Genomic DNA, 26,738 nt, shown 5'->3' on the forward strand with positions numbered 1-26,738 from the left:
ATTCAATTTACCGATAGGATATCAAAAATATATCAAAAAATAAACAAATTCCTTGAAGCCATTTTTGAGAAAATCTGGTTCAAAATATGTCAAATTTTGACCCCTTAAATATAGGCAACCCATAACTTTTTCTGAAAAACGATAATATTCTTCTTATAGCCCATCTTTAGGCTATATAACGACTTTTTCAAATTAAACTTATCTTAAACAAGTTTTTAGATCGGTAGGGAAATGTGTCGGGTGGGCGGTCGGCCATGTTGGCCGCCATTTTGAATTTGGAAACGTCAAATTCCGTATTTGTATTTACCTATAGATGAGCTAACTTTGAGTTAAATTCCATTCGTTTCGGTTAAAATTTGCAAAAATGGGCCCTAAATAACCCCCCTATTTCGGCCCCCCTTTGAGAGGTTTTTTTTAAAGCTTAGTTTCTCGACAAAATTCTCTTAAACTTACTCATACCGAATTTCATCGAAATCGGTCCGGTAGTTTTTGCTGGGCAGTGGCGACATACGTACGTGCGTACATACGTACGTACGCATGATACACTGTGTTATTGTATCATGGTACGTACATACTTCCGACATGTTTTTTTTATTTGCTTTTTAGACTCAGGGGGACTCAAAACGTCGAAAAAAAGTGAAATCTGAAAAAAAAATTTTTGCACGATCCTATAATTTTATCTATTATACTATACTACGTATATAGTACGATAAAGTAAAAATTGCAGGTAATGTTACACAAGATCAGTATAGCCCATGGCATTTCGTCAGCTGAAATTAACATTGACCGTTGTAGCCTCCGGCAGAGTATTATAAATATATTCAAGAATACACCTTTACCTTTCCCACATATTGTAACGGTTTTATATTATTGAAACGTATGTGGCCAGGCGATCAAAGTGTTTAGGTGATATTATGTTCATTTACGACTAGTTATAGTATAGACCTGTAGTCCACAGATGGCATTGTACTATTACTCTCAAATAGGTATGTATAAAATTTACATAATTTATTAAATTAATTGTACAAATTATTTTTTTAATTTCAAGCCTGCAAATTTGAAGACTGTAAATACTATTTTGAATGGAAATCCATTCCCTTTTTCTCTAAAATTGTAGAAATCTTTATGAACTTACAGATTTCTGGAACAAAAAAGGCGTTTTAAATGAATAGTTATGAAATCTGTTTGTTAATCTGACTCTGATAAAACTTATAAAAATGAATTATATATCTAATTATAAAATAATTACAGCCGACATTACAAATTGTGTAATCATAACATTTTTTATTAAATCTTCTGCTTCTTCCTTTATATCAGTAATTTTGTCCCGATAAGGCCGATACTTGTTCTACCACTTCCCAGATAGCACAAGTACGTTTTATGGACATCCAATGCACGTACATCTGTGTACATTGGAACGTCCAATGGACGTCCCGCTAAGGTACAATGGACATCCGATGGACGCCCAACGAACGTCCAGAGTTCACAAAATTGGACGTCCATAGAACGTCCGCTACAAACGTACAGTGTACGTTGTTGAAGCTTTCAGTGTACATCTTATGTACATTCAATGTACATCTGATGTACATTCAATGTACGTCTTATGGACATTTTTGTTGGGCACTTTTCAGAAAGAAATCTAGTGTTCATAATTTTTTGAATACATACATAGCAAAAAGCCTTTAGGTATCGGAAATAGTTCCTATAATACGAAACTTATACTTTAAAATATTACACAAAATACCTTTTTTATTTCTCTTTATTATAACTTTATTATGTATACTTTATTATAGGAATTTCATTAATGCACGACTGCACTTGCACGATAAACAGCAAACACAAAGATATCACAGAATGTATTATATTGTATGTCATAACTTAATAAAGACAAAATTCAGATAATGGCGCCCTATGAAGCATGCACATTAAAAGAGGTTTATTTCTGTTCTGTTCCTTCCTTATTTCTTAGAACTTTAGAGTCAGTACGGTTGTATATTGCAAGCGGGTTTGCCATTCTGTGAATTATCATAAATAAATCCTCCTTCAGTATTCCACAACAATTAACAGCGATAATCCCCTAAAAGTACCTGCCTAATACTACCTTTTACGACCGATAGCTTGAAGAGCGACAACGTTGTCAACAAGATTCTCATTTAATTTGGCGGGAAATTTAACAGTTACAAAATGCACATTTAAGATTTAAATTGGTAGTGTCTAATTATTGTAAGTTCTATAATTACCGATGCGCGATGTAGCTCCGTTATTCTGAAAAAGTTTACCATCGTTTTATCATCATCTAATATTATATAGGTTTAATTAAAATAATTTTAGTGGTTCAGTGTTTTAATCCAATGATGAAAATATTAAATTAAATCCAAATATTGCTTTGATTAAAACAAGAAGCTACATATAATTACTCATAATAATAGTCACGTTTTGTGTAAAATCTCCATGGACCACAAATGGATGTCCAATGTACGTTGAAATCAAACGTCCAATGAACGTACATAGTACGTCCAGTTTTGGTCCATGGACGTTTGGACTTTAAATGTACGTTATATGGACGTCCATCGGACGTTGTGTGGTATATGGGTTGGTGATTTGTTCCATACTATTTTAACCACTATTGTGTCCTCCATTCCATTCCAACCATAGTTAGGAGAATTAAGGGAACTTAATGCATATAAGTTATGACTTATGTCTTTTATGTAGTTTGTAGTTTGGGTTTATATTTTTTATGTCTTTTGGTCAGTCTTTCATTGGAAGTCTCCCCCACCAAGGCAAATGTATAAATCCACCAATGATACAAGAGATGTATTACATCTGTCAAATGCCTTCTTGATGTCGATCATACATATGAATGCAGGTCTATTGTATTCTAATGCTTTATCTGTAATCCGTTTTATGACGATTATTGCATCTGTACACGATAATCTCATACGGAAACCTTGTTGCTCAAGTTTATGAGCGATTTATTCGTTCTTGTAAAATTTTATTTGTTAGCAGTTTTCTATAGTTTTCTAACCTTTACTCAGAGTTTCTATTTAAATAGGCACTGGAGGATTCCAAGAATGGAGTAAAGGAGAATAACGTCATTATCAACAGCATCAGATACGCCGATGGCCGATGATACGGTGTTGATTACGGATTCCAACTTGGGTCTACAACGACTCATCGACAAAACCAACTCGGTCTGTGAACAATTTGATATGAAAATAAACATTAAGAAAACCAAAGCGATGTCAATCCGAAAAAACCAAAATATACCTCGACTTTGCACAATAAACGGGCACATTTTAGAACAGGTCAATAGATTTAAGAACCTTGTAACGATATGATACCACGACAAGCGATGAGCTGGTCTACCAGAGACGACCGTAGGAGTGTCCGTGTTGGCGCATTCCTTCTTCATAACACCCCTGGGGGAAACTGAAGGAGAAGTGTCATCGAGAGCATATTTAAGACGAGCCAGGAGAATGAGAAAATCAGTTGTTGCTAACGTGTTGAATTAGCAATAGCTCGATTGGCAGAGATGCACCGTATTTGAGTGGAACTGTGCCTAGGCGGACGCCACCGTAGTGACGTGGCGTCCACCATAACCGTTACCGCAGTAGGCGGTAGTAGCGAGGAACGAGTTACTGAAAACGAGTGACCAGGCCAGAAAATCTTTCGAAGAAATCAAAAGACTGCTAAGTATGTGATTCTCAATTAATAAAACTCGAAAATCGACTACGTTTATCAAAATGCTACATCTGGTCGACTCTACTTTATGTAGTTAAGACGTGAACCCTTAAAACATCAACCGTAAATAAATTGGAGGCCTTTGAAATGTGGATCTACCGGAGAATCTTCAAAGTTTCATGGACATCGCATACCTCAAACGAAGAAGTACTGTATAGAATAGGCAAGAATCGAGAACTTTTCAACACAGTGAAAGTTAGAAAAAACATCAGGGCTAAATTTTGAACAGGTGAAGACAGAAAAAAATTTGCAGAGTTAGCCAACCTCCATTGAGGAGAGGACACTTTAAGAAGAAGAGTTTTCTCTTTGTTTCTTGGAGCTCCTTTTAATAACCTGATATTACGACTATATGCAATTTTAGTAATAATTACTTATTCTCATGCGAAAAGTTGAATAATTATTGTTTTTTCCGTAGATTTTGATAGAAGTTTATAATAGAACTCAAAGATAATTCATAATTCTCTATATTATCTGCTATTCTAAAAATCTGGCAACACTCCAAAAATCACGTCAAACGATTTCACGAAAAATTGACCAATAACAACTATTTATTAACAATCATAAACCTAATATAGTATTTGATGACGTATTGTGCATTTTTATTTTTTATTTCTATTAAAACAAATAAATATATTAAACTTTTCTTTAATCTCACTTTATTGAAATTTAATTTAAAATATAATTTTAATTGAAGCCAGTCATGAGCCTTTATTGTGTTCTAGGAATTACACAACCTGTCTAGCGTTCTATGCGCATGGTAGAAAAATTAGAAGACGCGTTTTGACAGTTCGTAAAATATAAAAATGTTTGGTAAGCGGCGGTTTCTTTTAATTTTTCAATAAAATATGGAATAATGTGAGTTTAGTAGTTAATTATAAGTGCAAACAAACATCTAATGGTACCTATATTTGAGGTATGTTTGATATGTTAACTTAATAAAGTTTAGATTACTTTAATATTAATTCTAAATTTGAAAGAATTAATATAGTGATTTTTGAATTTTGGTATTTTCAAGTAGATTTTTACTGGTTTATATAATATAATAACATTTAAGTAATTAAAATTAGATAGGTATTGATTATAACATTTTCATACAAAATTTTATAGTAAACCTAATAATTTTTTTTGAAAAATTTGCATATAAAAAGTCATGGTTTGAGTAGCTACTTCACAATAATTGTTGTCTACTATTAGGTACGTATTTAGGTATCTCTGGTATGTATTACTTATTCCATTTAATAGTTGTATTTATATACCGAGATCCGAGATTGCCATCATTTTAATCATAATGTTCAAAATTATTTCCATATTTTTCATTTCTTTTAATTAATCTGACAGTTGGCATATTTATGTACATAAAAATCCTTTACGAGTTTTTATATCACTGACGTTAGCGTTTGGGCATATAATCCAGTAGTGGTTCAAGCCCACACTCGATATATATCTCTTTTTGTTTTTTTTTGGTTTTGTATTTGAAGAAATAGATAACTCAGAAAAATATAGATCATCGTGTAGTGGCATTATATAATTAGTGGCTCGAATTACGGTAAGCGGTAAGTGAGGATGTTGCACATTAATTTGTGGTGATTGAATAATACACTCGGGTGCAAAAAAATCGATCCACCTAAAATTTGGTAATTTTTGGTGTCTCGAATTTCCTAAACCTGTTGTCCGATTTAAGTGATTTTTTACTATGTTATAGCCTTATTCATTAAAAATATCGCTTTAATAATATTGTTGCTAGACAGGTAAATTGTCATTGTATACCGGGTGTACCAATCAAACTGTGTTTTTTCTCAAATTTCGCATCACCCTGCGAACTATTTTAGCATTTATAAAATTTTAAACCCAACTATAGCCTCAAGTTTTCTTAACATTCTGTTTTTAGATTCATTCGCTTATGTTAGATAATAAAAAAGTTAGGTACTTTAACAACTGACCATGTTCGTCATCAGTATAGGGTGTTCGCCTAAAGAAGTGCGACAAACTTTAAGGGGTAATTTTACATGAGAAAATAATGACAGTTTGCTTTATAATCATACAGGGTGGGGTATTAGTGTGACAAAGTCCAATTACTCGTTTGTCGTAAGAGATACGAAAAAAAGTTATTTACGTAAAAGTTGGGGCACTAATAGGACCATAATTTAAAAATATTTTCTAATATACAGGGTCACCCGTATTGACAGGGTGACACAAACTTATGTTTTTTTAAATGGAACACCCTATACCTTTTTACATTTTTGGATTCTCCTCGATGTCTTCTTTCTCAAGATATAGGGTTTTGTAATGTTATACGAGGTAGGTTAAAAGATAATTACGTTTTATTGTTAATTTCCTAGCAAAATTCACACCCTGTAGAATTGTCGTGATTTGACATCAAAGTTTCGATTTATGGCCAAACGATTTTTAATATAGTCTACTATTGTTAAACATTAATAATATAGCGAAAAGTTTAATATTAATATACAGGGTTGGTCAAAACTAGGAATGAATATTTTCTGAGTTTTCTTAAATGGAACATCCTGTATTTTAGTATTCTAATGAAATTATATTTTATGGTACTTTCTTATTTCTTAAGCATTCCCTATACCTATCTGCTTTAGTTTTTGAGTTATTCATGATTCATTAATCCAAACATTAATTGCAACAAAAATTACGTGAAATTTTATTAGGTGGCTGTGCAAATATTCAATCAAAAATAATTTTTCGAAAATAAGTAGATATTAATCTAGACTGATCCTTAATTTATTAATTTTGGATGAGATATCCAAATACCTACGTAGTTGCTTTGTTACCATTACTAATATTAATTTATTTAATGAGTAACTGATGAGTAACTGATCAAAACGGTTTTTGTGCTAGAAGAGTATAACAAAAATGTGCTACTAGCAATAAGAATTTTTCATCAGCAATTCCCTGATAGACGAAAACCAAGAAGAGAATCTTTTGAAAGCACACTAAAACGATTTCAACAGTTTAGGTCTAGATAGTAAGATTATAAGAACGTTCTTCCCAATATGCAGATCCTCAGTTACACTAAGGATTACATTTAATTAATTTTATTCATTTACAATAGTTTCATTCGATCAGGTTTCTCATATCTTAAGTATCCAGTCCATTGAAACCGTTTTAGTATACTTTCAAAAGTTTCTCTTCTTGGTTTTCGTTTATCAGGGAATTGCTGATGAAAAATTCATATTGCTAGTAGCAGTAGCACATTTTTGTTATACTCTTCTACACAAAAACCATTTTAATCAATTACTTATCATTAACTTATTAAAAAAATTAATATTAGTAATGGTAACAAAGCAACTAGAATTATAAAAATAGTATAATATCAAATGTTTTAGCAAGTTTATTGTCATAGCCAACTAGGTAGAATTTTGTATGTTTTTATTCATATTTTACGCACCAACAATCTTAACTACGTAGGTATTTGGATATCTCATCCAAAATTAATAAATTAAGGATCAGTCTAGATTAATATCTACTTTTTTTCGAAAAATTATTTTGGATGGAATATTTGCACAGCCACCTAATAAAATTTTACGTAATTTTTGTTGCAATTAATGTTTGGATTAAAGAATCACGCATAACTCAAAAATTAAAGCAGATAGATATAGGGAATGCTTAAGAAATAAAAAAGTACCATAAAATATCATTTCATTAGAATACTAAAATACAGGGTGTTCCATTTAACAAAACTCAGAAAATATTCATTCCTAGTTTTGACCAACCATGTATATTAATATTAAACTTTTCGCTATATTATTAATGTTTAACAATAGTAGACTATATTAAAAATCGTTTGACTATAAATAGAAACTTTGATGTCAAATCACTACAATTCTACAGGGTGTGAATGTTGCTACGAAATGAATAATAAAACGTAATTATCTTTTAATCTACCTCGTATAATATTACAAAACCCTATATTTTCAGAAAGAAGACATCGAGGAAAATCCAAAAATGTAAAAAGATACAGGGTGTTCCATTTAAAAAAACATAAATTTGTGTCATCCTGTCAATACAGGTGACCCTGTATATCTGAAAATATTTTTAAATTATGGTCCCATCCGTGCCCCAACTTTTACCTAAATAACTTTTTTTGTATCTTTTACGACAAACGAGTAATTGGACTTTATCATACTAATGCCCCACCCTGTATGTGCGCAAACGCTTCGTTTCTGAGATACGGGATGTTCAATTTTATGTTACAAACTGACGAGTTATTTATTGCTTTAAAACCAGTTGAGATATGCAAATCAAGTTTAGTGGGTTTTAAGACATAGTTATTGCACATTTTTTGACATACAATTCAGAATTTTATATTCACCATTTCACCAACGAATATTATGACCGAACATATTACCCGTATGCACGCCAATGGTGAATATAAAACTCTGAATTGTATGTCAAAAAATGTGCAATAACTACGTCTTAAAACCCACCAAATTTGATTTGCATATCTCAACTGGTTTTGAAGCAATAAATAAATCGTCAGTTTGTAAAAGAAAATTGAACATCCCGTATCTCGGAAGCGTTTGCGGACATATGATTATAAAGCAAACTATCATTATTTTTTCATGTAAAATTACTTTTTTGTAGCACTTATTTAGAAAAAACCTGTACTGATGACGAACATGGCCAGTTGTTAAAGTACCTAACTTTTTTATTATCCAACATAAGCGAATGAATCTAAAAACAGAATGTTAAGAAAACCTGAGGCTATAGTTGGGCTTTAATTTCAGTATTTTATAAATGCTAGAATAGTCCACAGGATGATGCGAACTTTGAGAAAAAAACACAGTTTGATTCGTACACCCGGTATACGATGGTGTTAACAGCTATATCCTGCGGTACAGCTACATTGTTAACGAATAAGGCTATAACATGGTAAAAAATTACTTAAATCGGACAACAGGTTTAGGAAATTCGAGACATCAAAAATTACCAAAATTTAAATGGATCGATTTTTTTGCACCTGAGTGTATATTATAGAGGCTTCCGTTCTTCTGCAGAAAACTACAGTACTAAATTTTAAGTTGCATGTATGTTTTTGCTATATTTATGATTTATTTTATTATTTATACCTAAGTATTATTGAAACAAAAATGTATATACAGAGAGGTTTAAAATTATGAAATAAATTCTTATTTTCGAGAATAGGCCAATTTGGAGAAAACCCCGAGACAGGACGATTTTTATTTTTAAATTATGATTTTTTGGCGTATTATACAGGGTTTTTAATTAAGAATTGTCCATATAGTTACTGGAGAAACCTTAGCACAAAATACGAAGCCTTAACCTAAAAGACTAAAATGAAATATTCCTCCTTAACGAGTAGACCAGGACGCATCTATAAAAATATTAGTACATTTGGATGTTGAGAGGTGACTCATATTTTTTTGCAGAAATTGCTTGAAAATAACTCATATAATAATATTTGAGTTATCCTCCCACTCAAAAAGGTCCGGAACATTGTTTAAATAATCAAAATGTCAAAAAATTAAGGAAAAATTCGATTTTTCTCTTGGTTTTTTGATTATAACTTTAAAAGGATTCATTTTCGAGAAAAGTTGCACTGACATAAAAGTTGCATAATTAAATTTCCTACATTAGATTAGTTAAAAATTTTAAAAATTGTCACCCTTGTTGCAAAATAGCAATAATTGCGAAAAAAAAAAAAACATAAAAACAAGTATTCGCATTTTACGTGTTTCAACCATTTATGCTACCTTCGTATTTCATACAGAAAAACTTTAGGATATATAAAAACAATACTGTAAATTTCATTAAGATCGGTTCAATAGATTTTGTAAAATAAATTTTGCAATCCAGCTTTCGCAAAAAAAATTCATTTTTTCAAAATATTACTGGACTGAAAATAAAGCAGACAGCAAGTGGAATGTTTTTTACATATACACTCACCGGCAGAGAAAACGGGCACCCCAAAAAATGGGTCATTTTTAATGTCTTGTATTTCCTAAACCTGATGTCCGATTTAAGTATTTTTTTTAATATGTTATAGCCTTATTCTTTATCAATATCGCTGTAATAATATTGTTGCTAGACAGGTACATTGTCATTGTATACAGGGTGTACGAATCAAACTGTGTTTTTTTCTCAAACTTTGGAACACCCTGTGGAATGTTCTAGCTTTTATAAAATACTAAAATTAAAACCCAACTATAGCCACAGATTTTCTTAACATTCTGTTTTTTTTATTCATTCGCTTATGTTGAATAATAAAAAAGTTAGGCACTTTAACAACTACCCCTGTTTTTCGTCAATACAGGGTGTTTTTCAATAAGTACGGCAAGCTTTAAGGGGTAATTCTGCATGATAAAATAATGACAGTTTCTTTTATAAACTTATGCCCGCAAATACTTCGTTTCTGAGATAGGGGGTGTTGAAATTGTTCTTACAAACTGACGATTTATTTATTGCTCTAAAACGGTTTGTGATATGCAAATGAAATTTGGTAGATTTTAAGAGCTAGTTATTGATCATTTTTTGGCATACAATTGAGAATTTTATATTCACCATTGGCGTGCAAACGGGATATATCTAAAATATTTATACCCGTATGCACGCCAATGGTGAATATAAAATTCTTAATTGTACGCCAAAAAATGCGCAATAACTACTTCTTAAAATCTACCAAATTTCATTTGCATATCACAAACCGTTTTAGAGAAATAAATAAATCGTCAGTTTGTACGAACAATTTCAACACCCCCTATCTCGGAAACGAAGCATTTGCGGTCATACGTTGATAAAGCAAACTGTCATTATTTTATCATGCAGAATTACCCCTTAAAGGGGTATTGTCTGGCCCTGTATTAACGAAAAACAGGGGTAGTTGTTAAAGTGCTTAACTTGTTTATTATCCAACATAAGCGAATGAATCAAAAAACAGAATGGTAAGAAAACCTGAGGCTATAGTTTGGTTATAATTTCAGTATTTTATAAAAGCTGGAACATTCCACAGGGTGTTCCAAAGTTTGAGAAAAAAACACAGTTTGATTCGTACACCCTGTATACAATGACAATGTACCTGTCTAGCAACAATATTATTACAGCGATATTGATAAAGAATAAGGCTATAACATATTAAAAATATTACGTAAATCGGACATCAGGTTTAGGAAATACAAGACATTAAAAATGACCTATTTTTGGGGTGCCCGTTTTCTCTGCCGGTGAGTGTAGAAGAATACAGTACCTTTCGTTTGCAATCTGAAAAATTAAAATCGGTGAACTACCACAGCGTCAGGAATTTTTTTAAATAAACAATAATTTTTGGTGCTACGCGCATGACAGCGGATACGTTTGCTCTGATTGGGCATTCCAATGACCTTTGATAATGATTGATAAATTTTAATTTTTAGTACATTTAGATATAAATAAATAAATTTGTTTATTGCAAAATAAAAACACATACTCTGCCTTTGACATCACACTTTTTTAGCAAAAACTTTCTTTGTGCATATATTAGAGAATAAAAGTTTATTATTTTTAAACATATGCAATTGTTTAAACAATATTTCACAAACAATAATCAAATTAGTCTGATTTTTGTGGAATTAAAATATTAAAATACAACAAAATATAGAGCAAAATAATATATTAGATAAAGATTGGAAGAAATTTTGGTGGAAATCAACTTGTGTGAATCGAACGCCGCTGTCCTGCGCGTAGCACCAAAAATTAATGTTTATTTAAAAAAAATCCTGACGCCGTGGTAGTTAACCGATTTTAATTTTGCAGATTGCTAATGAAAGGTACAGTATTCTTCTATATGTAAGAAAAAATTCAACTTGCTATCTGCTTTATTTTCAGTCCTGTAATATTTTGAAAAAATTAATTTTTTTTGCGAAAGTTGGATTGCAAAATTTATTTTACAAAATCTATTACACCCATCTTAATTAAATTTACAGTATTGTTTTATTATATCATAGAGTTTTTATGGGTAAAATATGAAGGTACTAAGTGTAGCATAAATGGTTGAAAAATGTAAAATGGGAATACTTCTAACTAATCCTATGGTGTAGGAAATTTAAATACGCAACTTTTATGTTTGTGCAACTTTTCTCGAAAATGAATACTTTTAATGTTTTAATCAAAAAACAAATAAAAATATCGAATTTTTCCTTAATTTTTTGACATTTTGATTATTTAACCGATGTTCCGGACCTTTTTGAGTAGGAGGATAACTCAATTATTATTATATGAATTAATTTCAAGCAATTTCTGCAAAAAATATGTCACCTCTCAACGTCCATCTCAAAACAGATGCGCCCTGGACTAGAGATACAGAGTGTTTTATTACAAATATTCTAAAATGATTTTAACCCATTGTTTTAACACCTTCCAATATTTTTTGTTCAAACTTGACCACCAGTTTACACATGTTAGGATACTTTAACTAGTGTTAAAAGATAGTTTTCCGCTGTTACCAGAGGCGTGCTGTAGGGATTTTCTTTTCCCTCTTTTTCCCCTCACAATCTACGCCACTCTCGTAATAATCATTTCGGTATGTTTTTTGATTCTTCGTGGCGTTTTACATAGATATCATGTATTATCCTTTTGTCTCAATGCTATAGAGTAAGCAGTTGCCCAAGTTATTTACATTTAAAGGTAATGGATTCAATAAGATTATGTCATATTTTAAACACATAATCTTATTGAATGTTGTTTAAAATACAATAATCTTATTGCATCCATTATCTTTAAACGCAAATAACTTTAAAACTACTACTTACTCTATCGCTTTGAGACAACAGGATGCTATTTACGTAAAACTAACGAAGAATCAAAAACGCTGGACGGAAGGGTCGCCCGAGAACTTTATCGTACCGATCTATTTTCGTTATGGTACTATGTACTGACATTCTATAAAAATAACAAAGTTACTCGTTATTTTGATATTTTAGAAACACCTTCTGTACTTGAAAGTATTTTATGGTTCTACGCATCATTAATTCCTGCATTTGAGAAAATGTTCGATGCCATATTTCGGGGACACACTATAGATGTATAGATTATTGCATAAATCAATAGAATATTATAGTCATACCTTCATTTCAAATTAGTTCATTTTTCTGGGCAATTAATAGTTTACAATATTTGCATTTCATTTTATTTCGATTACGCCAGTCAATGCGCGAGATTAAGAACAACATATTATCTCCGAATTCTATCCTACTGCATGGATTTTAATGAAATTTTGGGAGTATATAGTATGGCGCTTTTATCATGGGGGCGGTTCCCACCACTTCTCAGGGGTGAACTATTTTTATTTTAGAATTACATGGAGAAAAAGGAAGATTTTTAAGAAAATTTAAAAATTCATTCTATAATATGATCACATTTTTTACAAAAACCATTTATTTTAAACTCGTTCAACTTTTTGAAAGTAGAAATAACACTATATTAAAAGGTATTGCAAAAGAAAAACAATGCATTTAAATTATGGTGGATGGGGAGTTAAATGTATATACTTTTCATTTTTCCTTAAAGTACATTAGTCATATATTTTTTTGCACCATATCTCGCTTAATTTGTATGTAACCGACATTTAACGGTACTCGTTTTAAAGGCCTTTTCAAACACTACAGAAGGTGTTGGTAGTATTATACACCTAAAACCTACCGTTCCTCTGTTATTTCAAGTTGAATACACCAATTTGAGCATGCCACAAAAACAAACTATTTTCATCTACTATATCTCTTTTTGTATTATAAATAGAACATTTACGAAGGAACGAATCTCTTTATTATTTATAATCTAAAAAATGTTTTATATAGTGTTTTTAGTTGGATGCATAGTTTTTAAGGTATTCACAAAAAAACCGTCCGAAAAGGTGTTATTTTTCATTGAAAATGGCCAATTTTCAACTACGCATAACTCAAAAAGTATCGAGTTCTCAAAAAAAAGTATAGACCCGTTTTTGCTTAGAAATAGGTTCTTTAGCCACTTCCGTGCTTATTTTTACCTACAAATTTTCCACCCCCTTGAAGAAGTGGGAACCACCCCAAGATAAAAGCGCCATAGTATATAGGGTAGATTTTGTTTCTTGAGCTATTCCCTACTTACTGTGAAAATATCAAGTACATCAATGTAGTAGGATGGAATTCGGAGCCAAATACCCTCATTGACTGCCCTACAATAATGCTCTGCTATGATCGCGTGAGAGAGGACACACATAAGATTATAGCAAAATTTCTATTTACCGTAACTTGTCGACTTTTTGAGCTACAGTAATGAATTTTATGTCATTGGAAAGGTAATTTTGCATTCTTTCAAAATGTGTAAAAATATACAGGGCGTATCTAAAAAAATTAAGATTTTTTATTCATTTCCGGTTCAACCGGAAGCCACATTTTTGGTAAAATTTATTGTGATAATAGACAATAAAGTACCATATATGTCTGCAAAATTTCAAATTTTAGTTTCTATTAAAAAGGAAGTTACGGGCACTCGAATTTTTTTTATAGAAAATTCATAACTCCCCTCCTATGGGGAGTTAAGAAATCTGACTAATGTCATTCAATTTATCGACAGGATATCAAAAATATATCAAAAAATAAAAAAATCCTTGGAGCCATTTTTGAGAAAATCTAGTTCAAATTTATGTCAAATTTTGACCCCTTAATATAGGCAACCCTAACTTTTTCTGAAAAACGATAACATCCTTTTTATAGCCCCATATTTAGGCTATATAATGACTTTTTCAAATTAAACTTATCTTAAACAAGTTTTTAGATAGGTAGGGAAATGTGTCGGGTGGGCGGTCGGTTATGTTGGCCGCCATTTTGAATTTGGAAATGTCAAATTCCGTATTTTTATTTACCTATCGATGAGCTTACTTTGAGTTGAATTTCATTCATTTCGGTCAAAATTTGCAAAAATGGGCCCTAAATAACCCCCATATTTCGGCCCCCCTTTGAGAGGTTTTTTTTTAAAAGCTTAGTTTCTCGACAAAATTCTCTTAAACTTACTCATACCAAATTTCATCAAAATCGGTCCAGTAGTTTTTGCTAGGCAGTGGCGACATACGTACGTACATACGTATGTACGTACATACGTACGTACGTACGTACATATTTACTTCCGACATGTTTTTTTATTTGCTTTTTAGACTCAGGGAGACTCAAAACGTCGAAAAAAAGTGAAATCTAAAAAATTTTGTTTTGTTTTGCACGATCCTATAACTTTATCTATTATACTATACTACGTATATAGTACGATAAAGTAAAAAACATGCTGAAATGATTATTACGACAATAGCGTAGATTGTGAGGGAGGAAAAGGAAGTATATATCCCTACAGCACGTCTCTGGTAACAGCGGAAATCTTTTAACACTCTTTAAAGTACATATCCTAACAAGTTATAAACTGTTTGTCAAGTTTGAACAAAAAATATTGGGAGGTGTTAAAACAATGGGCTAACATCATTTTAGAATATTTGTAATAAAACACTCTTTATTTTATCGAGATTGGTCTGGAGCGCGAGGTGATGTACGGATTTGAGTGAGCAGCAAGGTTTGCTGTGTTGTCTGCATACAGCGCCGGATAAAGAGGCGCCCGCCCGGGGCGCCAAATTTTGAGGGGCGCCAAATTTTGAAGGAGGTCGATATAAAAATATATTTTTTTCATTCATTATTTTTTTTTACATATTAACTTTGAACATTTTTCCTATGACATTGTTTAAATAATTCTAATATTATTTATAAGCAATATATTTCTATCTATAGTCAGAATTCACAACTCAAAAAAAAAGATTAATAGACTAAAACCAAAGCTCACTAATAAATATCATGCAACCTAAGGATTGTTATGGTTTTTATCACCCATACAAAATTAATGCAGACAATTTTTTTTTAGGATCTAAAAAGATTGTTTATTTTTTGGGTCATTTGTCACGTAGGTATCACGTATGTCAACAATCTACTTTAAAAATGAACGAAGATCAAATTTTAAATTATCAACAAAATTATGAATAGTCAGTGATACTAGGTATATACTCATATACCTACTGGCGCTTATGTCATAAATCTCTTTGGTTAAATAATTTTGTTTTCTGTAAATTTGCATTAACACTGGCGCGTGTGCTTTAAAGTGGAATAAAAAAAGTTTTGTAAAAAATATTGGTTGTGGAATTAATAAATTTTTATTATTTTTCCGCTACATAAATTTCGGTAAGTAGCGATCCACGTAATAAAAAAAATGAATAATTACATTTTGGTAAGAAATCCTAATATTAACTTATTGCACATGAGGTCATGAGATAAACGACGAGAATTTTGAACATTTGAAGTGAATTTTTAAATTTATTATTCTCATCGGTCTTAGTACATAATTAAATTTATCTATTCTTTCATTGTAAAGTGATTTATTTCTTCTTTTAAGATTTTTTTCTACCAACCTGGGTATGTATGAATTAGGAATGACAAATTCTTCATATGAATGTATAGAAACCTATTTCGAATACTTTGTAAGCGTTAAGATGTTTTATTTTTTCATATAAAACGGCACATTGTGTGAAAAAAGGGTAAATTTTTTGTCACAAATTGAACGAGGAATTCCAAAGTGATTTTTTATTTTAAACATCATTAAATCATCAGTTTGTTAAAAAAATAACAACACCTCGTTTCTCGGAAACATAATATTTGCGGACATACGTATATAGAGCAAACTGCCATCATTTTTTCATGTATAGGTAATTATCCCTCAAAGTTTGTCGCAATTATTTAAAAACACCCTGTATCCTTTCTAATGTCCACAGTTTTCAGTGTATTCCTTCACTCAACCGTTCTCTCCAGTTCTTTCTGTTTTGTCCGTCCCCTTCCTGCAGATTTCTTCTTTCCATTGCTTCGTTCACTTCACCTCTGAAAGATCTTCGGGTCTGCCTTTCTTTCTTCTTCCTATCGGGCTCCACTCTGTTATTCTGTTGATCCAACGGTTTTTTGTCTGCTTTTCTTCTTGCCCGTACCAGGTTAATTCCTTCTGTTCTATGTAGTGTATTATTATCTGAGTTCATTTCCATTCTTTTTTAATCTCTTTGTTATTTATTCTATCTCTTTTTGTTGCTCTTAGCTTTAGCTGTTACTCACAGCTTTTCCTTAGTAATTCCATCTGTGTTGCTCTTATTTTGTTTTTGGTTTTCTTATTTATTATATAATTTTCACACCCATAAGTCAGGATACTTCTTGTCATGGTGTGTTTTTATACTGATGTTCTTGTCCAACAATACCGGATTAATTTTCAAAATTTTCATATGCAGTCTTTTGTTTGTCCTAGTCTATGTTTTATATTATCTTCTTCAGTTGTTCCTTTGTTTGATATTATGAATCCTAAATACTTGTACTTGTCTGTTCCTTTGCTTTATTTACCTTCGTCTATTTCCAGCCTATTCTTTTGTTACTGGTATACCCATTCCTTCGCACTTTCTTCTCCATGATTTTAGGGTTTTTTCCAGGAATATTTAAAATAGGATAAGAAATATGGAACAGCCCTGTAGCAGTCCATTTTTCGTCTTAAATGGACTGCCTATTCTATTGCCCGTTTTGATAGCTACTTTGTTCTTCTTGTATAGTACCTATACTGCTTTTATTAATATCCGTTGAACTTCGAGGTCTTCCATTGTTTCCCATAGCCTTAGTTCTAGGTGTCGAGGCATAGGCCTACTCATTATATAATAAAACAATGAATGATTTTCAATTGAATTTAGATGACTCTAGAGGCCAAGGATATGACAACGGTTCTAACATGAAGGGAAGAAATAAAGGTGTAAAAGCTCATGTTTGCAAAGAATATCCTCCTTATTTTTTATGCTATGTGGATTCTACTCCCTCAATTATTAGTCATTGGGGATGCAGATTGTGCGCTTGCAGTGCGGATACCATTTTTTGGTATTGTAAAAGTACAACGTTATACGTTTTTTCTGTTTGTTCGCAATGTGCATTTATCTTTATCTTTTGTTCTTCGTTGCTTGAATTTCAAATACTCTCGTTATGCTACGCCATATATGTTGCATCAGATATAAATAATAACTGACTATTGTACTATTTTTTGATTGAATATATTGTTACATAGTTCTTTATAATGAAATTTTGTTTTTTTGCCTTTTTTTACTATTTTTTTATATTTGCAGTATATAATATTTCGTATGAAAGGACGCCAAATTTTGTTTTTCCCGGGGCGCTCAAAAACCTAGAACCGGCCCTGTCTGCATATGTGGCTGTGATGATATTTTGACTTGTAAGAAGATCTGCTGTGTAGAGAACAGGTTCAAGGACACTACCCTGAGGTACTCCAATTTTAACTGGATATGGTTAGTGCACTGATGGTTTACTTTTACAAGGAAATGGCGGTCGGAAAGATAGGATTTGAGGATTAGAAAGTAGTTAAGTTGCTTAGTTCGTGGATGGCATTGTTTGCTGCATCTTGGTAGGAGAATGTATAAAAATAAAATATAAATGCAACAAATATATCTATTTAATATCTACATGATTGTGTAAATGGCATTTACCTTAAAACTAATATAGGTATAAAAATCATCCACAGCCCCATTCTTGAAAAATAAAACTTAAAGTATTGGGATATGGTACTTATATGCACAATAAATATTGTATTGATATAAATATATTGAATATCACGATTGCGTTTTTATGATATGAACATATAATTGTATGATCAAAACAATCAAAACAATTTATAAATAAATAGTAACAAAAAATCACTGTAATTTTTACGTTTCATATTTTATTGAAACAAAATTTTTACTAACGGCATATTGAACTTATTATAAATAAACTTTGTAGTTTTTTCTTTAAAAAAACTTGTTTTATGTTTAGTTATACTTTTTTGAGAGCTCTATATGTGTGACATATATAGGGTTTTTGGTAAAAAATGGGCCATAGCTTAACTTTAGATTCCTAAGGTTAAAATAGGTCACTTTAAGCTAACTTACCTTAGTATAAAAGTTGATAATAACCGAAATACATGGTGTCAAAGTTAAACTTTTATTTTATTTATTCTTGAATATTTTCTGACAGGCATAAGATAACAACACGAAATTTGGTAAGAGAGGGTTTTTCGAGATGATAAATCTAAATTCGCTACCAGAAATGATGTATTGCCCAGAGGGCGCCACATAAGTCTTTCAGTGCTCATTTAATACGTTCAGTTTTTATTATCCCCCACTCTACATACTTTTTTAATCAAAATTTTTATTCTCTTAATATTTTTACACTACATTCATCTCGTTAAACTTAACTGTTTTCGAGATAAACGCATTTTAAATATGCGATACAACATAATTTTGTAGTTAGAGCCGAACATTGTAGTTAGACCCGAAAAATAAACTCGAAACCATAATAATTGTGCCAGTTCTCATATTTATGTCATTTCATCGCAAATTCCATTTGAAGAAATTTGCGACACATTTTTGTAAATTTTTATGGTCTTAAGTTATTTTTCGGGTGTAACTACAATGATAATATGCAAAAACTTTAGCGTTGAGTTTAGCGAGATGAATGTAGTATACCTTTTTTAAGTAAAATATTAAGAGAATAAAAGTTTTGATTCAAGAAGTATGTAGAGTGGGTAATAAAAAAATTGAGCCTATTTAATTAGCGATGAAAGGCGTATGTGGCGCCCACTCGGTAATACATCATTTTTGGTAGTGAATTGAGATATCTCATCCCAAAAAGTCTCCGCCTACCAAATTTCGTGTTATTATCCCATGCCTGTCACGAAATATTCAAGAATAAATAAAATAAAAGTTTAACTTTGACACCCTGTATGTCGGCTATTATCAACTTTTGTACTAAGGTAAGTTAGCTTAAATCGACCTATTTTAACCTCAGGAATCTATGGTTAAGCTATGGCCCATTCTTTACCAAACACCCTGTATATGCACTTCTGGGTATTTATCACAAGTGATTTCACATAATATACCGAAACTATTTTAATAATTTTAACAAATTATTAATTGAGTTATGTTTATATCCTTTTTTTCCTAAGGAAATTGATTAGAATTATATGCGACAAATAAATTCAGTGAAACAAGCTAAAAAGGGGGATCAAAACTGTTCAAAAGCAGTTTTAGATATGTAAATATTTTGAAAATTAGAAAACTACAGTGAAAGTACATACTAGATAGAAAGAATGAAAAAAAAACAAGAAAATGAAATAGAATAAAAAAGCAATATACAGTTATAAAAAAGTACAGTCAAATCCCGATTATCCGCGAGCGGATGATCCGCAAAGGGGATGATCCGCAGAGCGCGACAATCCGCAAAATTGAAAATGGTGCTTCCCGTAAACTTCTTAAGATTGTGATTTGCTAGAGCAGAATTCTCTCACACTCAAAATACTACGTGTACTAGAGTGCCGGAGTGATAAAAAGCAGAGCGCCCGACTTAAATTAAAGAAATGAGACTTTAGAATTAAGCAAAGTAATCATCTTTCTCTCTCCTAAATCACTACAGCCCAAGTCTGACCCTGGCCTCCCCCAGCATCTGCCTTTAAGTATCTCTGTCCTGGCTGCACTCGTCCAGTTATCTAGCTTCAATATTTCTTTAGTATTGGTTCTCTTTTCGTCTATCCACCTCTTCGTTGGTCTTTCTCCTGGACGACGTCCCACCATAGTTCCGCTAAGCGTTTTACTAGGTGTTCTGCCATTATCCATTCTTATAAGATGTCCTGCCCAGCGCAATCTTTGTATTTTTGCATAATTTGCTATAGAGAGTTCTTTGTAATATTAGTACAACTCGTGGTCGAACCTTATTCTCCATATACCATTGTCGCAAATGGGTCCCAATATCCTCCTTATTATCTTTATTTCAAAAGTATTAATAAGGTTTATTGTCTTTTCTGTTATGATCCATGTTTCTAAGTGTCTACGCCAAATGTTGGTATTGGTCGTATGATGGTTTTATATATATTATAAACTTTCGGAATGGGACGTTTCATCGCCGCCGGTTCATCGCCGCCGGTTCATCGCCGCCAGTTCATCGCCGTCCATTTCATCGCCGTCCATTTCATCGCCGTCCGATTCATCGCCGTCCGTTCCATCGCCAGTTAGTCAGTTGATTTTGTATTATGGGAGATGACACGACACGACGTTAAATTCAGTTCAAAACAGAATTAAATTAATTTTATCGCCAACCGTCAGTAAAGTCATTCATTATTGTACTCATTTGCCGCCATTTGCGGCAGTAAAGTAACACTTTATTGTACTGAAAGAAGGATTTTTAACGTTACCTGTCGCGATTAATCAAATTAACTGAGATTGAATGTAAGTGGTCGATGGCAGTAATCGATTATTGATTTGAGTGACCTTAAAATTTATTTACTTTAATTATTAAAAATATTGTATAAAATTTACGTTATTATTAATTAAATATAATATGTCAGAAAATGAAATTGTGTAGTATTTTGCAATTATATTTATAAAACATAAATCAAAACTTTACAGATTTAGTAATTAGGTATTCAATATTGATACCTAACAACTATCGATTTAACATCGAAATCGGTCATCATACAAGAGCCTTCTGCCTTCTGTCATTACTGTCATACGAAATTTTTATTTCGTGTCAAAGTAAAAGAATTCTTAAACCTTTTAAATTTCGTATTAATGCAAATATAGTATGAAATGGTGTTTTTGTTAATTAGATTACTTATATATAGGACGGTGATAAATATGTAGGTACTGATAATTTGTTAGCGAATATATTTATTTAGATGTTCTACTATTCATCACTGGAAAAGCAACTTCGCTGAGGGAAGCTACACTTCATCAACAATGACGTAACTATTAACGGTATTTTTAATTTTTGGTATTTTACTTTAATAATAATAATAGTAGTATATTATTTAAATATAAATACGATAAAACTGTATAAAATATATTTATTTCGTTGAAATCATGATAATAGAAATATAACTTCTTTCGTGCGTACAAAGTACACACACCCTTTTTTCATTAGAAGGATGTAATTAAGTAAGTGTTAATGTTTTTTATGAATGGCGATAAAATTTTGTATGCACCACGTCAGTAAAGACTCTTTATCGAACTCGTCTGTTATTCGCCTTGCTCGCTACGCTCGCTCGGCTCATAATATCAAACTCGTTCGATAAAGAGTCACTTTACTGACTTGGTACATAAATAACTATTAAATAATCAATTTTAAACAATTAAAAAGATAAAAAATATTATTATAATAATTTACTGTTCTATTTCTACTTCCCCTAAATTTGATACTAAATAGTATTAAATTTGTAGAGTTAAATGGCCTTGTAGAAATATATATGTTCAAATTTATGTAGTGTCAGGTTAGGTTAGGTTAGGTCATTTCCTAGAATTCCTAATAATTAATATTAAAAATAAATAATAAATGTAACTGTAGCAAATTTGTCGGAAATTTGGAAATAAATCAGTTAGCGGTTAATTAACTGGCGATGAATCGGTCGGCGATGAATCGGCCGGCGATGAACTGGCGGCGATGGATTTTCTTCAAGCTCCACATAAAGTTCTACGATGTCTCTTGCGCTTCTTCCCATTAAGATTATATCATAAAGCGCAAATCAAAGTAATCACTCATATCTTAACCACTAAGTAATTATTGCTTCTTCTTTTTAAGGTACCTTCTCCAGTACTGACGGTTGACTATAACTACAGCAAATTGTTCTCTATCTTGAGCTGTTCGTAGTATTGAATGTGTGTCCATGCCTGTCAGTCTCTTACATGCTTCAGCCAGGAGCATTTTCTTCTTCCTGGACCTCTTCTTCCTTCCACTTTTCCTTCCATTATGAGTCGTAAAAAGTTGTATCTTTCTCTTCTGTAAATATGTCCTAGAATTTTTTCCGTTTTTCTGTTTTTTACAATATTTAGGAGTTCTCTCTGTCCCCATTCTTCTCAGCATCTCGTTGTTGGTCACATGTTCTTTGCAAGAGATCTTCAGCATCCTTCGAAAAACCCACACCTCGAAGGCTTCTATACGCCTCATACTTGTAATTTCGAGAGTCCATGTTTCCACTCCTTATAGCAATATGAAATAATTATGGCTACTTTGAATATGATATATTGAAATGTGTCATAGTTTACGATTAGTTTAAGTGGCTTATTTAAAATTTTGAAACATATAAATAGTGAAGTTTGTGCAAATAATAATTTTTGCACATTTCGTGAAAGCTTTTGACTGAGTTCGTTCGTTAATAAAAAATATTGCTTCAATAATGTATTGTAAAGGTGCACAACGTCTAAAACAACTAACTTGCGCCATTACGTTCTTTTGTCACCGTAATGAACATAAAAATAATTTTTCTTATAAAAAAATAAATTACTTTATGCACTATGTACAATTCAAATGGACTTTCCAAACAATTTGCCATTAAATAGCGTGAAATTTTCGTAAGTAAATAACCTGCGCAATATTTTAAAAATATAAACAATGCCAGATTAGACTAGAATTTTTTTGAGCATTACGAGGTTTGAATTATTATATTTAACCATATCTAGAGGCAGCGACGGTTCATTCTTCTTTGCCTGTGTATGCCATACCAAGATCTAAAACAAAAAGTTAATTAGAATATACTGAAATATAAGCGAAGCAATAAATAGCCCGATCAAATAAAATTACAATACATGTTAAAACAAAATGTAATTCCGTACAGGTTGGAATACATTTTTGAAGTGAAAACTTCTTTAGGGACGTTGGGCGATTTTTGGATAGGGGAAAAAGTATTGAATTCGCGACCGTCATCGCAACCGTCATCTCTTCGGCGAAATAAATTTTTTACGTATATTTATTGAAGTGAAAACATTATTTAGGGACGTTTTTCATTTTTTGGATGGAAAAAGGATTAAATTGGCGACCGTCATCGCTTCGAAGAAATAAATTTTTGAAATGAAAACTTCTTGAGTGATGTTGTGTACTTTTTGGATGGGGAAAAAGTATTAAATTAGCGACCGGCACCGCTTCGACGAAATACATTTTTGAACTGAAAATTTCCTTAGGGACTTTGTTCACTTTTTAGATCGGGAAAAAGTATTGTATTAGCGACCGTCATCGCTTCGGCGAAATAAATTTTTGAAGTGAAAACTTATTTTGGGGACGTTGTGCACTTTTTAGATGGGGAAAAGTATTGAATTAGCGACCGTCATCGCTTCGGCGAAATAAATTTTTGAAGTGAAAACTTCTTTAGGGACGTTGTGCACTTTTTGGATGGGGAAAAATTATTAAATTAGCGACCGTTATCATTTCGATGAAATAAATTTTTAAAGTGAAAACTTCCTTAGGGACGTTGTGCACTTTTTGACTGGGAAAAGTAATAAATTAGCGACCGTCATCGCTTCGACGAAATAAATATTTGAAGTGAAAATTTCTTTAGGGACGTTGTGCACTTTTTGGATGAAAAAAAGTATTAAATTAGCGACCGCCATCACTTCGAAGAACTAAATTTTTGAAGTGAAAACTTCTTGAGTGATGTTGTGCTCTTTTTGGATGAGGAAAAAGTATTAAATTAGCGACCGTCATCGCTTCAACGAAATAAATGTTTGAAGTGAAAATTTCTTTAGGGACGTTGTGCACTTTTTGGATGGGAAAAAGTAATAAATTAGCGACCGTCATCGCTTCGACGAACCAAATATTTAAGCGAAAACTTTTTTAGGGACGTAGTGCACTTTTTGTATGGAAAAAAGTATTAAATTGGCGACCGTCATCTCTTCGAAGAAATAAATTTTTGAATTGAAAACTTCTTGAGTGATGTTGTGCACTTTTTGGATGGGGAAAAAGTAATAAATTAGCGACCGTCATCGCTTCGACGAAATAAATATTTGAATTGAAAATTTCTTTAGGGACGTTGTGCACTTCTTGGATGGGGAAAAATATTGCATTTTCGACCGTCATCACTTCGCTGAAATAAATTTTGTGCGTATATAAATTATGTGTATGTATACATAAATAGCATAGGGCATACGCATTGCGTATATGATATAGGTATAGCACTTCTTTTTGTATGGGGAAAAAGCATTGAGTTCGTAATTTATTTACTATAAGAAGTTTTCACTTCTGTCGGCACTCCCACGAGTGCCTTCAATTTTTTTATTAAACTTTAGGTCAAGACAAAAGATATTTTCAAGAAAGTATATGATTCATATGAGGGGATCATTGTTTAAATAATTAAAAATGGGTAATTTTTGCACAAAATTTACTTTTTTAACTGCTGCGGCAATTCATGTTTTTATTAAGGTTTTTACAATTTTGTTCTGCAAAGCTGAAGAAACAGTATTTTATATAAGACTTACTAAATTAAATTATAACCTTAATGTATGTAAATAATTGTAAATTAAAATTAAAAAACTAATTTCTAAAAAATAATTATTTGCATTATAAATAAGCACTATAAAACATTTTGTTTTACACAAAAAGTTGCGAGATAGTAGGTACCAGTATAAAGTAAAAAAAATGGTGATAAATATTGAGCAGTTTATGAGATATTTAACTTGTTTATTAAAAATTACCATTTTTTCAATTGCAAAAACGCGGTTGTTGCCAATAGAGTATACAAGTTTTTAAGGTCTCATTTTTATTGCTTTTAAATATATTTTCGATAAATGCGTTTTAAAATTGTTGTAATTTGTTTAAAACTTGTTTTTTTTAATAACATCGCCTCTATTAAAAATTTGGAAATGATTTTTCGATACTCGTGTTCCTGGTAATTTTTCACACATTTACAGAAGAAAAATTTTTTTCTGTAAAAAAAATTGTTTTTTGCTGAGTTAGCTTTTCCAACTTTAAAAATTACTAATTTGTTTATTTATCAATATTAACATTTAAAAGTGCGTAAGTACATCTATCAACCCTACTACTCAACAATTCCATTTATACATAAAGTAAAAATTGTTATAAAAAAATAATGATTTTCGTAGCGACCTTAAATAAAAACTTTTTGCCTGAAAATTGGCGGAGGAGTAATTTGCAATATCTCCGTTAATAATGGGTCAATGTCTTTTTGAATTTGGGGTATCATATCAAAATCTACATGACCTTTTTTGCAATAAATATTCATTAATTTGTTATAAGCAACTTTTTTTCAATTTTTTTCTCTAATATAAAGTGATAAATAAAAGTTGGCACCAAAGATAACCACAAAACAGTATTCAAACAAATTTTAAAAATTTAAAAAAATTAAACTTTTGGTACAGAAACATAAAAACTTTATTCTTTGTACAAATCATTGGCAAAAATTCGCAAATTAAATGTAGAATACATATGTATATATTTTATTATTATACAAAGAAAAAGTTTCTTCTTACGTTTCTTTAACAAATTTAATGCTAATTCTGTATTATAATTTTTTATAAAAAAAGTTTATTTTAATACTATTTATGGGTTATCTTTTGTGCCAATTTTTATTTAAGTATCACGTCTAGAGAATTTTTTTTAAATTGTTTATAACAATTTAATAATTGAAGAATATTTATTGTAAAAAAAGGTTCATTTAGATGTTACTATTTTTATATGCTACTCTAAACTAAAAAAATATTGAAATTTGCCCATTATTAACGAAGATATTGCAAACAATTACTGTACTATACATGCAAAAAGTTTTCATTTAAGGTCGCTACGAAAATCATTATTTTCAAAACATTCTACAATTTTTACTCTATAGGTATATATAAATGGCATTGTTGAGTAGTATGGATGATAGATGTACTTACGCACTTTTAAATGTTAATATTGATAAATAAACAAATTACAAATTTTTAAACTTAAAAAATCTCGGTAAAAACGGTTCTAGAATTTTCTTTTCTTTTGTGAATGTGTTAAAATCTACCAGTAACACGAATATCGAAAAATTATTTCAAAATTTTTAATCCCGGTGATGTTATTAAAAAAACAAATTTTAAACAAATTACAACAATTTTCAAACGCCATTTTGAAGGGTAGTTTAATCGAAATTTTGATTTGACAATG

At 31.2% G+C, this 26,738-nt stretch overlaps 1 protein-coding gene and 1 long non-coding RNA gene across 6 annotated transcripts in view; one reads left to right on the plus strand and one right to left on the minus strand.

Annotated features, from left to right (window-relative positions):
• Window positions 1–328: 328 nt before the first annotated feature.
• On the plus strand, window positions 329–18,237 carry LOC126893331 (uncharacterized). The gene is made up of 2 exons (XR_007701139.1): window positions 329–986; window positions 17,903–18,237. It is a non-coding gene; the product is annotated as an uncharacterized LOC126893331 (long non-coding RNA).
• LOC114339285 (galactosylgalactosylxylosylprotein 3-beta-glucuronosyltransferase P) overlaps window positions 18,225–26,738 on the minus strand; it is a 182,248-nt gene continuing 173,734 nt past the window's right edge. For all 5 annotated transcript variants that reach the window (XM_050663383.1, XM_050663384.1, XM_028289909.2 and 2 more), the window contains one exon: window positions 18,225–23,326. In XM_050663383.1, coding sequence (XP_050519340.1) covers window positions 23,219–23,326 — 108 coding nt within the window. In that variant the 3' untranslated portion in view covers window positions 18,225–23,218. The remainder of the gene's footprint in view (window positions 23,327–26,738) is intronic.

This window comes from Diabrotica virgifera, chromosome 10 (assembly GCF_917563875.1).
Source record: "Diabrotica virgifera virgifera chromosome 10, PGI_DIABVI_V3a".
NCBI lineage: Eukaryota > Metazoa > Arthropoda > Insecta > Coleoptera > Chrysomelidae > Diabrotica > Diabrotica virgifera.